This window comes from Stenella coeruleoalba (genome assembly GCF_951394435.1).
Source record: "Stenella coeruleoalba genome assembly, chromosome: 5".
Lineage (NCBI taxonomy): Eukaryota > Metazoa > Chordata > Mammalia > Artiodactyla > Delphinidae > Stenella > Stenella coeruleoalba.
In genome coordinates this window covers 12681583-12696787 of record NC_137150.1, presented here as the reverse complement: position 1 = coordinate 12696787, position 15205 = coordinate 12681583, and the positions used below count along the sequence as shown (strand labels likewise).

At 44.4% G+C, this 15205-nt stretch overlaps 1 protein-coding gene across 1 annotated transcript in view; it reads left to right on the top strand.

The window, feature by feature from the left end:
* The window catches only part of CPNE4 (copine 4), a 572759-nt gene that overhangs the window by 530968 nt on the left and 26586 nt on the right, over positions 1–15205 (top strand). Inside the window, exons 9-10 of the mRNA XM_079922482.1 lie at positions 3263–3349; positions 6108–6167. Of these exons, the coding sequence (XP_079778608.1) occupies positions 3263–3349; positions 6108–6167 (147 nt within the window). The remainder of the gene's footprint in view (positions 1–3262; positions 3350–6107; positions 6168–15205) is intronic.

Genomic DNA, 15205 nt, shown 5'->3' with positions numbered 1-15205 from the left:
GGACATGTTGGGGGAGTTGTACACATTTCAGGGAGCAGCCCTCAACAAATTGCTAGTGGGAGATGGAATATAAATACCCCGGCCCTCTTGCCCTTCAGGCAGCAAAACTCTGAGGCATGCTCTGTGAAGTTGCCCAGAGTTCCCCAGCAGGAAGCAGCCCTGGTTGCCCATAGGGTTACCTGAATGGATCACGTACCCCTTTTTGGCTGCTTCCCTATTTCAATTCCCCACTCTTTTATTGTTCCTTCCTGGTATTACCTCCCAGATGAATTACTTGTACTTAAATACTTGCCTCGGCGTTAGCTTCTGGAGGAAGTCAAACCAAGCTACCTGCCATCCTTACTCTGGGAGCCACTGTCCCCATAGAACAAAAAGGAGTGACAGCAGAGAAAGACTTTTTCCCCTAAAGACCCTGTGCCTGGCCTGCTCAGAAGTGCTGCTTGGGGAAGATTGTCCCAACTCACTGTTCAAGTTTCTCCTTTCAGATGTAAGTCAAGATGTAACCAGACTGGATGGAAATAAACTAACATTCTTTAGAATCAGAGGCTTAATCTGAATCAGACCATTTGTTGAATACCTCCCTTTGGCCTGAAAAGTCAAGGGCAGCTTTCTGCATAGCTCCCACAACCTGCTTAACACGCTGTTACATACCCAGCATTGCAGGAAACTTGTCAGACACACAGAGACCTTCACCCACGAGCAGGCTTGCAGTTTCAGGGGTACAGTGAAAACCAACACTAAACTATAAATTAAGTCACTACCCAAATAACTAGGAATTTATCCAGAGACGTTGTTGCTTCTTTGAATGTACAAGACCAGGCTCTGTTGAGCTAATAAATCAATGACAGTTATCAATACCACCCGCTAGAGTTCTAAAGAGTTTTACGAAGTTTTGCCTTGTTCTGCTTTACAAATAGAAATAGCCAAACCAATAAACATGGGAAACACTTCATCTTTAGAATCCTAGGAGGATATTATAGCATACATCACAATTGAAGCATGCTGAAGTCTGATGCTTTCAAACAAACAGAAGTGAATCTTGAAGTCTCTCTGAGGAAACGGATGATATGCTTTTGTACTTTTCTGTATCACTGAGACGCCAGAAAGGTTTTGGTGCAACCACTCAGTCCCTATTCTGACATGTCTGCACCCAGGGAACTGTTCTATTATTTATTGACCCCACTAATATTTACTGAGGAGCACCTGCTAAGTGTCAGGCTCTAGGTGTGACATGAGTGTGCATCATAGTAAAATATAAATATGAATCAAGTAAACAAAATATGTAATTATACATTGTGCCAAATGCTATGAAAAACTGAGCCAGTTTAGTTATAAAGGTATAACATAGAAGAGATCAACTGAAAAGGTGACATTTAACTTGAAGGCCCTTAAAGATGAAGTGAAGCCAACCATATAACAAGCAAGGGAACAGCATTTCAGGCCGAGGGAACAACATTGCAAAGTACTGAGTCAGGAAAGAGTTCGGTGTGATTAAGGATCTGGAAAGAGACCAGTGTATCTGGATCAGAGAAGGTGAGGGAGCCATGCATGCGATGTGGTCAAGAACAGAGGCCAAGGCCAGGAAAAGCAGATTCTGATAGCTCAGAGAAAAGAGTTTCAATTTTCCTATAAATGTGTTGAGAGCACACTGAAGCCACAGTCTCCAATTTAATAGCTACTGGCTACATACACCTATTTCAATTTCAATTTTAGTAAGTTTAAGTTAAATTAAGTTAAAATTTCAATTCCTCCATCTTTCTCTCTCTCTCTCTCTCTCTCACACACACACACACACACACACACACACACACACACTCCAAGTGCTCGTGTGGCTAGTGTCTTCCACATTGATCGGTGCAGACATGGAATATTCCCATCATTGTAGAAAGTTCTATTGGGCAGTGCTGCAAAGGGGTCTAGGCTGGAGAATTAGATTAATTTTTTTAAAGATTACTCTGGCTACTGTGTAGATAATCAGTTACAGAGAGAGACAAGAGAGTGAGACAGGGAGATCTGTTAGGAGGCTACTACCATAGGCAGGACAGGAGGTCGGCAATCTGGGCTGAGTTCCCCTGGGAAACTTCTCTCTGTTCCAAATGGGACTCACTCTTGCACTTGTGCCTACACATCTGAGGTAGCTGAAATGTTTCTCCACGTGCTCTTTCATCCTCCAGGACACCAGCTTAAGCTAATACATGGTGAAAATGTCCCAGCAGCAAGAGGAGGGCAAGCCCCAGTGCACAGGGGCTTGTCAAGCCTCTGCTCATATCACTTGCTAACGTCCCATCGGTCAAAACAAGTCACCTGACTAAGCTCAGAGTCATTGTGCACTGGGAGGAATGGGTCATTGGCGCCAATGCTGTATCAATCTACCCACTCACATCTGCCTCAGAAATTGCTTCATTTTCAGATACTTCCAACTGTCAGAGTGTGAAAATTTGTCTTCTGAGTAGAAATCCAAGGATCTACTCCCATAGGATAGTAGGCAGGAGCATTCCATGACTCTTGGATGTTTGACTTTGTCAGTAGTCAAGGTGCAGTTGGCTTTGTCCCCTGAAGCCTTCTGTAGGCTGAAAGGGTTGAGATCTGTTCACCCTTTAGCTCCCAGCTACCTCCTCAGTTCTGATTCTACCTCTCACAGAAGCCTCTCTGGCAATCTAATGCGCCACCGTTGTGACTGTGTCAATCCATTATTTTAGTCCTCTGTGAAGTTAAGCAAACTTATCATCATCCCCGTCAGCTTCCTGTAGCCAGTATTCAATGTCCCTCAGTTTTCCTACCTCTTAAGTCAGTTCCCAGACACTAAGACTCAGCATTTGGGTTACTCAGCTGTGTGTCCCCAGATCTCTCCTTCCCTCTGCTGCTTAATTTGGTCCCATTAATAGCAAGCATTTATAAGTGTCAGGCACTGTTCTAAATGTATTACAAGGGTAAATCATTCAATCCTCACAGTAACCCTATGAGATACCTACAATTACAAGCTCCATTTTACAGAGGAGACATGCAAGACATAGAGGAATCAAGTAATTGGCCAAAGATCACACAGCTGGAAAATGGAGGAGCTGGGATTCAAACCAAGCAGAGTAGTGTCGGAGTCTCCCTCTGCACCACTCCTCCTTACTGCCCCTCCAGATGTGAAGGGATCAGCTAGAGACCATGGGTCAGCCCTCAGGTCCATCTGCAACAGTGCCCAGGGGCCTCGTCACGAATGACTCCACTTCTTCCTGAGCTGGCAATCATGCTATAACCTTTCTTGTTTCAGGTGCAGTGGGAGTGCATCAATCCCAAGTACAAAGCCAAGAAGAAGAATTATAAGAACTCGGGCATTGTGATTTTGAATCAGTGCAAGGTATATACATAGCCCCTGTCTTCCAGGGGTATGAAGCTAGGGCTGTCTGGGAGGAAGGTTGTGTGGACAGAAGGAGAGAGTGTCAAAGAGATACGATCTTTTTTAAACAAAAATCAGAAAGTCAAGGTATTAATGGACATACATTGTAAGCATGGATGGTCTTGGAGCTGTGGTAGGCCAATGCCACCATACCCTCCACAAGGACAGTCCTGCCCCCAAAGATAGGAGAGTCCTGGTCTTCCCAGGGCAGCACCAGAGGGAGGTCCCCAGAGGGGGTCACCAACATTTCTAAAGCACCTATTCTGTGCCTATCCCAGCGTTCGTTGCTTTATATGTGACACCTCCGCCATGCCGAGAAGGTACCATGAAAATAAGACAGTGGGGGAAGATTAAAGGGCCTAAGAATTCCTCCCAGAAGGGCTCTAACTTAGCGGAAAATCCCATCTGGGAATAATTTTGCTACTGGTTGAGTACTTACTATGTGAAAATAACTATAATACGTTCTGTTTACTCTTATCACAACCCTGAGATTTCTACTTTCAAATGAGATTGTGTAACCAGTTTGTCACACACATGGTAAGTTTAAGAGCTGAGATTTTAGTCTCCGTCTGTCTGACTCCATGACATAAGACTTACGTGCCATCCAGTTTCTCTCTATATATATCAGGTTCCTTCACTCAGAGTTGGCCTTTCCTGGCTGCCAGGAGCTGCAAGAACTCATCCTTACATAACAAGAGAGTAAAGGAAAAGACTGATGGGTCTGGCTTAGGTCACATGCCCACCCCTTGAACCAATCACTGGAACTAGGAGATAATGCTTGTGATTGGCCATCTGGGGGTCACTGTTTTAATAATGGCTTTTTTTCTGTATTTTATGATGCTTTGACATCTTGGGGCCTTGCATACTGAGGAGGGACTGCCCCTCCCAGAGTTACCTAATTCCTAAAGATAGCAATCAACTTGCCTGTGAGCCTGTCTTTGACATGCAGACCAATCCATCCAGAGCCTATACCCCCAGCCACCCCCTTTCCTGAACTCTCACACACCAAGACAATATTCCGCCTGCCCTGTATCACCCCAGAGCCAGGTTTCAGATAATTAGAGACCATCCCTATCACCCAGAGCCTCGTAAGTTACTCAAACTATTGAATCCTAAACCTGCTTAACTTCTTACCTTGCTTCATGTATTCCTTCCCACAAAAACCATGATAAAGATTTTTGCCTGTGCTTTCCCCTCATTCCTCTTGCCTCCTGACTGACCCTAGTGCTTCCCCGTGTGGCCCCCTTGTGTGGCAGGACATTCCTCCTGTCCCTTGGGGAGCTGTGAGTAATAAACTCTTCTTTCAAAGGCAGTTGTCTCTGGTCATCTTACCTACCTGTACAGACCAAATCCTGGTACATTCAGAATAGACCTGTGACCATCCCTGTGCCCATAGCAGCAGGAGAAAAGAAGATCCAGATGAGCCAGTTCAACTATCCATCTCTGTAAGGTGGTTGTGCACATATCTGTTTTGATCTAAGAGTTCGGCACTCAAAGGCCATGGTGATCGAACTCATTTTTTTGGTGTACAGACAGTAGTAGGGTATCCCAACTATCAGGCAAAGCATCGCCATGAGGGAGCCAGGAGCAGGCACTATTCAGGGAGCCCAGTAAATATCAGCCCTGAGACAAGTCTGCCAATAGATGTGTGCCACCTGGAGGTGGTGCCTGGAAACACTACCATGGGGTTCTATGGGTCAGTCTCTGAGAAGCTGCCCTGAACGTCAGATGGAGTCTGAGAAGTGAGGGTCAAAAATCAGCTAGTAGTTGTCCTGGTAAAAGGATCCAGATTGTGAGCTCAGTGGCTGCAGGTACCATGCCTGTTTCTCACATCCCTGTATCCCTAGCATCCAGTGCATGGTGGGGGCTTAATAAATCCTTGTTAAATAAATAAGTAGATGAATGTCACCAAGACTCAAGCATCAGAATCATAATGAAGCAGAAATTAAGACTAGAAGTCAGTAAGGTGTGTGAGAACACAGATGCCAGGGGTTGGGAAAAAAGCAGGGACCCTGCTGACTTCCAGCCTAGAGGTTGAAAGGATGAACTGTGCTGTCAAGACCGCCATCATTTGAGTTCCACCTCCATCATCTTAGCCTCAGTTTCCTCTTCTATAAAATGGGCACAATAATAACAATAGCATCACCTTCACAGGCTTGTTCTAAGAATTAAATGAGGTAATGTATGTCAAGTGCTTGGCGTACAGTAAGTTCTCAATAAATGTTAATACTTGTTGCTCATGGCATGGGAGGAATCTCACTAGCTGGCAGCTGGCAGTAAAGACCTTCTCAGGTAATTGTGATCTTGAAGCTGCCCATCTTGATTACTGTGGTGTTAGGAATGTTACCAGAACTGGGACTTAGACACGGGCAGCGAGACTGAAGCCAAGTGTGAGACTTCATTCATTTCAAACCAGTGGTGACCCTTGAAAACACAGTATTAGTCTCACCCCAGAGGCAGAGGCTGATTAAAATCATGTGTAAACCAGAAGAGAGGGTAGCAGGGGATGGATGGCTGCAGCCCTCACAGACCCATCTAAATTCAGCATTGCTTTCTTTCTTTCCTTTCATGGAACAAAATCAGCTGACCCATCTTTTTCTCACAGATCTTTCTCTGCTTTTTCCTCTACATCAGCATAACCCCAAAGTATAGGCCTCTAATCTATAGGTATACAGATCATACTGTTCCTAATACAGTTTCCTCTCCTCCTCCTGTGCAGATCCACAAGATGCATTCTTTCTTGGACTACATCATGGGTGGCTGCCAGATCCAGTTTACAGTGAGTTGTTTCCGTATTTGTCCTTATTCAGGAGTAAGACTGGGGAGTGGTGCTGGGTGTGGGGCACGAGGAGGCAAAAGTCTGTTAAGACCCTGGGTCAGCTTTGCTCACGTCTCACCACTGAAATATCATACAGTAACATGTTTTTACAAGGAGGTCATAATTCTGTTTTCCTCAGTGAGTATGGTTTTCAGCGTCATGTCAGGAAATTTCTGCCATTCAACCTCAAGTGGTTCGGGCAACCAGCCTAATGCTTTCCGTTCTTTCCATGACTACATGAGGCAGGAGGCAGTGGGTGGGTTTCCAGGTCCCATCACTGCGTGAAAAGGGTGGGAAGGAAGTGAGCCGCGCTTGCGCATCCCACTGGACAACTGCAGACGTCTTGGTTGTGTTCGTGTGGCCAGACCACGAGCATCCATGTCATGTCCAACGGTCGGTGCCAAGAGTAAGCCATCCAAATGGTTCATCAGTCAATGAGAAAGAGAATTCCAAAAGATTGGGGAAGCAGTCTTGCAAGGTTGAAAAATAGAATGAGTGAGTGGATTGAGGATCACCTCCTACATGGAATATGTGAGCCCATGGGATTTGCACACTCCTAATACAGATTGGAGGGTCGGGGTGGACTGGGTCTTTTTTAAGTGCCTGGGTGGGCCAAGATTGTGAGTCCATCTGCCCTGGAACAATTTGCTTTCAGTGGCTTCATATTCAAAATCCTACTAAGTTTAGGCAGACATGACCTGCAGAAAGAGAATACCCAGATGACAAGGAATAGATCTGCTAAAACCTATGGGAAATCAACGTGGATGTAAACAAGAGGAATCCAATTTGTGCAGCATTTGTTCCTCATCTTACAAAAGTGTACTCTTGAAACTCAGCCCTGTTTAGCTCCCTAGACAGGCTCAGTCATGTGAGGAAGGCAAGGAAATTGGTTTGAGCCCAAGAAAGTAGACAGGAGCAATGTATTCCTAAGACTAGGGATAGTGGTGCCCAAAGGACTAGAAGGGGGTTCCCCGAGGGGTTGAGATAAGGTATCTCCCTAGATAGAGGCTTGTCCTCTGCTATAACCTCAGAGGGGTCTACCTATGTCCTGCCTAAGCTCAGGCCATTGTTCATTTGCCCCTGAATGCTTACAGGAGTTAATTATAGATTTTGGTCATTTCTTTGAAGTCTAAGTTTCTCTAAAGACACACCCACACAGCACCCCCCCTTCCCCCCCTCCTCCCCCCCTCCTCCCCCCCCCCACCATATACACACAGGCATGTTTAGAAGGTAGCAAACATGTGCATTGCGGGCACACACCCCTGCCTCCAGCTGTCCTGGGCAAATGGAGGTGGAGGAGTCAGCAGTGTCACAGAGGAGATAGTGTCCCATGATCTTAGGCAAAGAAATGATGCAGAAAACTATTTATAGATTCTTCAAGGGAAAACTCTATCAATTTGGGTCTGTTTTAGATTCTATAGATCCCATGCTTTTGAACAGCTCTTTATTCAACCTTCAGGGCCTTGCTTTGCCCTTGGAGTTGGGCTACAAAGAATTGGCCCCAGGGAAAACTGAAGTTTGACCCCAGAATGTTTCCAGCTCTACACCCTGACTCATGAAGGGGAGGGGAGGGGAGATCGTGTGGCCCACCTGACAGGAGGATTGCTCTCCTGGCTTTGTTTTCCCCTCCTTCTCACTTTTGCTGATGCTCCCAGCCGGAAGGGACCACCTCAGTGGTTCTCACTACCACCTTCCCAGCCCCAGCTTCTCAGCCATCCAGGGTCCACGGATCGACCTGCGGGAGATCTGGAGTGAGTCTGGAGCAAGGCATGTGAACAGGGGGAGCATGTGCAGATAAATGCCGAGGAGACCAGGCCATCAAGCAGTGCCTCCAACAAAGGCCTTCCTCCTGGAGGGCTCCAGGCGGAGGACGCAGGAGAAGGTTGCTAGGTGTTCTATTTTGAGCTTTCTATTAAAGAAAACATAGCAGCCACCTCATTGTCATTTTCCTCTAAAATTAAGTCAGCTTTCCCATTATTAATTTCTTATTACTCAAGCAGTGCAATCTAATGTAAATGGCAAGCTGTAATACAAACTATTAATAACAAATAACATGTCTTAATAAATTTGGTATTTATTATATACCCAATCATTTTATTGAGGCCATCTAGAAAAATGAAGGGAATGTGGCAGAGGGATGAGAAATGAGAAGAGGGCTTCCTGGCGTAGAGACAGGCAGAGCAGAGGGAGGGAGGAACGAGGTTCTGTTGCAGTCACCCCACCCCTGAGCTCTCCAGAGTTGAAATCTCCCACTGACGCAGAGGATGGCCCGAGATTCCTAAGCAGGCCCGGAGCTTCAGCCAGGATGAGCCTCCGTCTCCCTGGAGACAGACCTTCAGGAGCCAGCAGTGGAATACAGTTCTGCATGTTTCCTCCCCTCCTCATGCTTCTCGGCCCTGCCCCTGTGCCCAGGAGGCCTTCCCCTTCGGGTGCATCAGCCGGGCTCTCCTGCTCATGGATTTTGGTTGGATTTGACCAATGGTAGGCAGCAGCCAGAGGTCAAACAATAGGAGGAGAATGAAGTTGGGGCACTTCTTCCCCACTCTCTACCCCCCAGGTTGCTGTTTGGCAGTGACCACATTCCTCTACAGAAGGACAGAGTTCCCTTCAGGTGTCCTGCCCTGCAAACACTACTCTTACTCGGTTCTACTAACTGCCCCTCTTGACCCTTTCTACTCAGCCTCCCTTAACATTTTAGAATTGTCCTTTTATTAAATTCTTCTCAATCATCCCTTTTGAGTGGACCATTTGCTTCCTGTCAAGACTCAGCCCAATACACACTACAAACAGTGGTGAGAAGAAAGCTTTTGCACCTTCCAGTGATGCCTGGAGCTCCTGGTTTCACCTTAAGAATATCAAGAGCAGAGCACCTTTCCCTTCAGGTAGTAGGCTGATATAAGTTGCTCAGAATACTTCTGTTGAATGGTGGTGGATCAAAGCCTAAATCTTCAAGAAGAGATAAGGTTTAGGGAAAAGAAGAAATTGGATAAATAAATGTGATACTATGTTTTTGCTTTAAAAAGCACCCCTGTGAACTTAAATATTTATGCATCCATATATTCTAATGATAAATACTGAAACCTTACTTGGGTTAATGTGAATATGCAGGATATATTTAGGGATTGTTGGGGAAATGGTTTAGATTGAGAATTTGAAGGGCCTTGAATTTTGAGGTAATTAGGTGGATGTGGGAATGTTCAGAAGACTCTTGGGCAGGACTCAGGAGCAATCAGGCACATGCTTTAGGGAAGTAAATCTGGGAGGTCTTCATGAAAGGGACTCTGAAAGAAGACATTAAAACCCACTGTAGCCATCCTGGTGATGGGTAGTAAGAGGTAACTAGAGGGGCAGCAGTAGGAAGGGGCACTGTGGAAAGAGAGTCTACTAGCCTTGACTTATGATACAGGAGGAGACAAAAGGCACAGGAGAATGATGAGTCCAGGATGACTCAAATCTTTTGTGTCTGAAGACAAAGTATGGCAGTCCCATTCACAGAAATATGGAAATCAAGAGGAGCTGCCAGACAACAAGATGAACTTCCTCATGGATGCGGTGGAAGTACTTTCATGTATCCCAGTGGAGACAGCATTTATAAGTATGGACCTCAGTTTCAGGAGAGAGGTGGAAACTGCGCATACATGCGTCTGGAGGAGATGGCTAAAGAGAAAAATACAGAAAGACTGGGGGCCTGGTGACAGAATATTGTGGAAGATCTGCATTTGTCAGCAGGGGAGAGAGGGGCAAACAGTAAAGAGATGCCAGAGGGGGAGGTCCCAGAGGAGGCAGTTACTCAGATGATCAGGAGGAAGTGTTACAGGATCAGGGGCAATAATCTCATATGCTAAAGAGAAGATAGAAGGTGAAGAATGAAAAATGGTGACTGGGCCATGTGATGAGTAGGCACAAATCATCTTCAGAAGAGCAACTTCAGCAGAATGAGACAGGAGACCCAGGGGGTGGGGTGTAACATACGATGAGGAGGTGAACACAGTGGGTGTGACTACTCGTTCAAGAAGGCCGACAGTGAAGGGAAGGCAAGAGGTGGAAAGGAGAGTGGCAACCTGAGGATGAGAAGAGGGGAGTTTTAGGCTATGAAATAAGCAGAGAAGGCCCCAGGGAGGGAAGGACATAAAGGATGCTAAAAAAAGCCCCAGTCGATGATTCTTCCTCTTTTTTTGTCACATGGACCATTTGAAATCTGATACAAGATCTATATCCTCTCACTGGAAAGTGCACACACCCAATTCTGCACACCATCAGGATGTCAAGGGCACCCCCGAGGACAACCTTTGTTCCTTGTGTGAATCTTTGAGTCGTAAGGACTCCGGAGCAACAGTCGTGTTGTGGTCTTGGAGGACCTGAGCAGAGGTGAAGCAGAGACTCGAGGGAGAGAGATTGGGTTCTATGTGTTTGGCACATGGCACAGCAGCTAAAAGGAAAACCAGATACCAGAACTTCATATACAAAATACACAACTACAGACAGCATAGATGAGGCCGACTCCATAAGATATTTGAAGAGAAAATGATAGAAGAATTCAATGTTTCTTTTGAAAGTTATTGCCTTTCCAGATGCAAAAAAATGTTCATTGTAAAATGAATTTTCACAGAAACAGGTTGTAAGCAACACAAATGTCCAACAATAAGGTAATAGCTATATAAATCGCAGTTTCTCATTTAGGTGGACTATGATAAAGCCATTTTAAGTGGTAATTATAATGATTGGTAATAACATGAGAATATGTTTATGTCATAGTGTTAAGTGAAGAAAAAAAGAACATAAAGCAAAGCTACCCTATGATTACAACTATGTTAAATGTTTATATATAATTATATTGTATGTTTTATATATAAATTTTAAAAATATTTTGGATATATATATTGTATATAACTAAAAAGAAAAAATATGACTTACCAGACTAGTAGAATCCTGAGTGGTCATTTTTTTCTTATTATATTCAGTTGGCCCTTTTTATTATTTGTAATTTTTTTAAAATTAAAGAGGGTATTGGGCTTCCCTGGTGGCGCAGTGGTTGGGAATCCGCCTGCCAATGCAGGGGACACGGGTTCAAGCCCTGGTCCGGGAAGATCCCACATGCTGCGGAGCAACTGGGCCCGTGTGCCACAACTACTGAGTCTATACTCTAGAGCCCGCAAGTCACAGCTGCTGAGCCTGGGTGCCACAACTGCTGAAGCCCGCGTGCCTGGAGCCCGTGCTCTGCAGCAAGAGAGGCCACTGCAATGAGAAGCCCGCGCACCACAAGGAAGAGTAGCCCCTGCTCGCGGCAACTAGAGAAAGCCCACGCGCAGCAACAAAGACTAAACACAGCCAAAAATAAATAAATAAATAAATAAGTTAAAAAAAATTAAAGAGGGTATTGCTTTCCTTTATCTCTGATTGTATAGTCTACATTTTAATAATATAATATGATATAATATAATAAGCTGAATGTGGCTTCTCCCAGATTAACCTTGAAGCCTAAGAAAAGAGCACCTCTTAAAGGTCCTCTCATGTCATCTTTTCTGACCCTAACACACTTGAGATATCCTATGCCCAAGCTGTGTCTCAGTTTAAGTTTTAAATCCTGATTTTATATCCCAGACTAAACACTGACGGATTCTGGTGTAGAACCCTGAGAAATGAGGATGAGTCCTGGGATGAAGAGGAGAGTGCTTTGCACTTTCCAGGAAATGAACCAAGCGACCTCTGGGGTTTTTCCCATCTGGCCTAGGTTCTTATTTCTTTGCCTGCTATAGGGTTTTGAGGAAACAGAAAAGCACAATAATTAAACCTATTATTTAAGAAATAGTCCAGACTAAAGAGTATCTCCACCTATGTCTTGTTTTATAGGTCCAAATTGTATACAAATCTAAAAAACAAACAAAAAACGCTGCCCTATAGCAGGTGATATCACAAAGGTTGCAGAGAGATTGGGCAGCTAACCAGAGATGGGTTCACAGCAGCTTTCCCCAGAAAACATCTGGGAGGTTCTCAAAGGGCACATTTTTTCACCGGCAGGGAAAGGATATGAGGCCTGGGCTCGTTTCAGGTAAGAAGCTAAAAATGTCCAAGGAAGGATACTCATCTTTAGCATCCAGCCTTTTCTGGAAGCAGTTCCCCACACTAGGGACTTGGCAGCATGGAGGAAGCAAGCATTTTGCTTTCTTACTTTACAAAGTTTTGCAAAACTGCTCATGGCTCTGCTTAATGAAGAGCGAGACCTCCTGGGCAGAAGGGGAAACAAAGGAGGCCTGTTCCTGGGCTGCCCGCTGGGAAGATGGGAGCGCACATCGGAACTGCAGGCTTTCCTGAATGCTTCATAGCAGAAGATGAAAACGGCAGCTCTGCAAGCCCGCCACATTAAGGAAGCCAGGAGCCGGGAGCCTCCTCCGCAAACTGGCATTTTTCGGTCATTTTCTTGCTTTTATTTCTCAACTTAATCCCATCTTTCACAGCCTCCCTGTTGCTTTTTAAAATAAACCTAACCTTTCTCTCTGTTCTCTTTGCACTCATGCTAACTTAAAGAGCGCAGAGAATTCTTGGTAGAAGGCCACCTCCTGAAGACAGAGATTTTATCTCCAGCCTCATCAAGGAGACCAGAAACCATCAGTTGCCAGGAAAGAAAAAAAGTCTTTTAGCTGCCTTGTACCTGAGACTGTCCATTTACTGTCTAGTCAAATGATAAAATATTTTTATGAGCAGTGGGAATTACAGAAAGTAGTAGGTGATAAAGGTCATTGGTTTATTTCCTTTTTCATCAGGTAATTTTTAAGTTCACACCCTTCCCCAAAGTTACATCAGCATCTTCTGAGCTGGAATAGCCTCTGGGGTTGTCACAAACATGGGGGCCATCCCCATGGGAAGAGTGGAAACCCTAGAGGCCTGCCTGCAGAAAAAAAGCAGTTTCCATTGGGCATGTTTGTATGTCCCTACAGGACCACCAGGAACAGGCAGCACAATACCGCCTTCTAACCTTGAACTTCAGGTTGTCCCACTACATAATCTCCTCCATCCCCAAGGAGATCTGGCCGCTCCCTTTCCCTAACTGGCATCCAACTTCACAATCAGTCACCGAATCCTATTTGTTTTCTATGCTTAATATCTTCAATCACAATCCTCTTCTCACCACCATCTCTGCCCCACCCTAGTTTGTTAAGCGTAAGGGAATTATTCCAAGCCTGAGGATGAAGAGTTGATAGAAATGAAAAGATATACCAGCACTGGGACCAGAGTGAAGAAAGAGAGGCACCTAGGATGCAAAATTTAAGGAGGCATCACTCTCAGATCAGGCAAGTGTAGGGTCAGCTCAGATGAGTGCCTTCCTGAGCTTACGCCCTAGTCACCTCTCTTACTTTACCCTAATCCCAGCCCTATGATTTTTTTTAAATTTTAGTATAGATTGTTGCCAAAATCTGTTAAGCTCATCCAGATGTTACATCCACTTCTCCCCATACCACAGGTACTCATCCAGGTGATACACCTGGGCTCAGATGCTGCCACTTGGTGCCTGCATGCTTGGAGTATCTTGCCTATGCCTGGGAAGATAAGATGTTCAATTATGTTGCTTGAGTTGCCATTTTTCTTTATGGAGGTTTTTCCCTCTGTTCTTTATATTATCTGATTTCATTCTCTGGTTTTACATCAAGACACCAGCATATTTTTTGTCATCACAGGATACCCTTGACAATCAGGTAATCAACACATGGTACAGGTTGCCAGTTGCAGTGTTAAGAAACACTGGTAGATTGGGATGCTCCATGAAGAGGGGAATCATAAACACAAGTGAGGGGAGCCACAGGTACTCATTATTAATAATAAAATATTAAACCTGCCAGTGATTTGCAATACTTGCAATGATATTAATAAATCAGAACAGAATCAAGTTTGTCTCCATAATAACATCCTTGCATCCTCTAGAATTTTCTACAGCTCTAAAGTGCTTTCCTCAGTGGAAGAGAAAGAGGTGGCTTTACTTCTAGCCTTCCCAGCACTATTTTTACCTTCTAAACACTATGTACACAGGTGAGGTGCCATGATCTCTTAAGTGTGTCTCATCAGAACAAAAAGGCAGAGAATGGTGGGTGTGTGTTGGAGCTTAGTACATCCGAGAGTCCCTGAGATGTTTGATTTCTCCAAACACTGTCTCTCAGGTACCTCTCGAGTGTCCTCCTTGGAGAAGTTTTCCAGGGATTGTCTGCATGTATCTGGACCTCTGTCTGGTTGGGGCCCCATGGGTGAGACCTGGAATGCTTTACACCTCCTTCTCGTTCACAAAATGCATGTAGGCTCCCCAACACCACTCCTGCCGCCTCAGCTAGCTTTTCACCACAGTTCATGTTGTCTTCCTCACTTTTCTTCAGTGGCTTGGCTTTCACCTTCAGGATGAAATCTATCTCAGAAGATACTGGATTTCACTGGTCCTTTTAGGTCACCCGCAGTCGTCCTCAGTAACCCATTCTCCCACTGTTTCAGTTTTTTTTTCTTTTTAAATGTTTTTTTTCTTTTAATGTTTTTAGTGAAGTGTAGTTGATTTGCAATGTTGTATTAATTTTTGCTGCATAACAAAGTGATTCAGTTATACATATACGTATTTTCTTTTTCACATTTTTTTCCATTATGGTTTACCATAGGATATTGAATATAGTTCCCTGTGCTCTACAGTAGGACTTTGTTGTTTATCCATTCTGGTTTTTTTTATTTTATTGAAGTATACTTGATTATACTGTATGATATCACTTATATGTGGAATCTAAAATACAATGCAAATCAACATATCTGCAAAACAAAAACACTCACAGACATAGGTGGGGGGGTAAGGCAGGGGAGGAATGGGAGTCTGGGATTAGCAGAGGCAAACTATTATTATATATAGAATGGATAAATAACAAGGTCCTACTGTATAACACAGAGAACTATATTTTCAATATCCTGTGACAAACCATAATGGAAAATATATGAAAATATATATATATGTATAACTGAGTCACTTTGCTGTACAG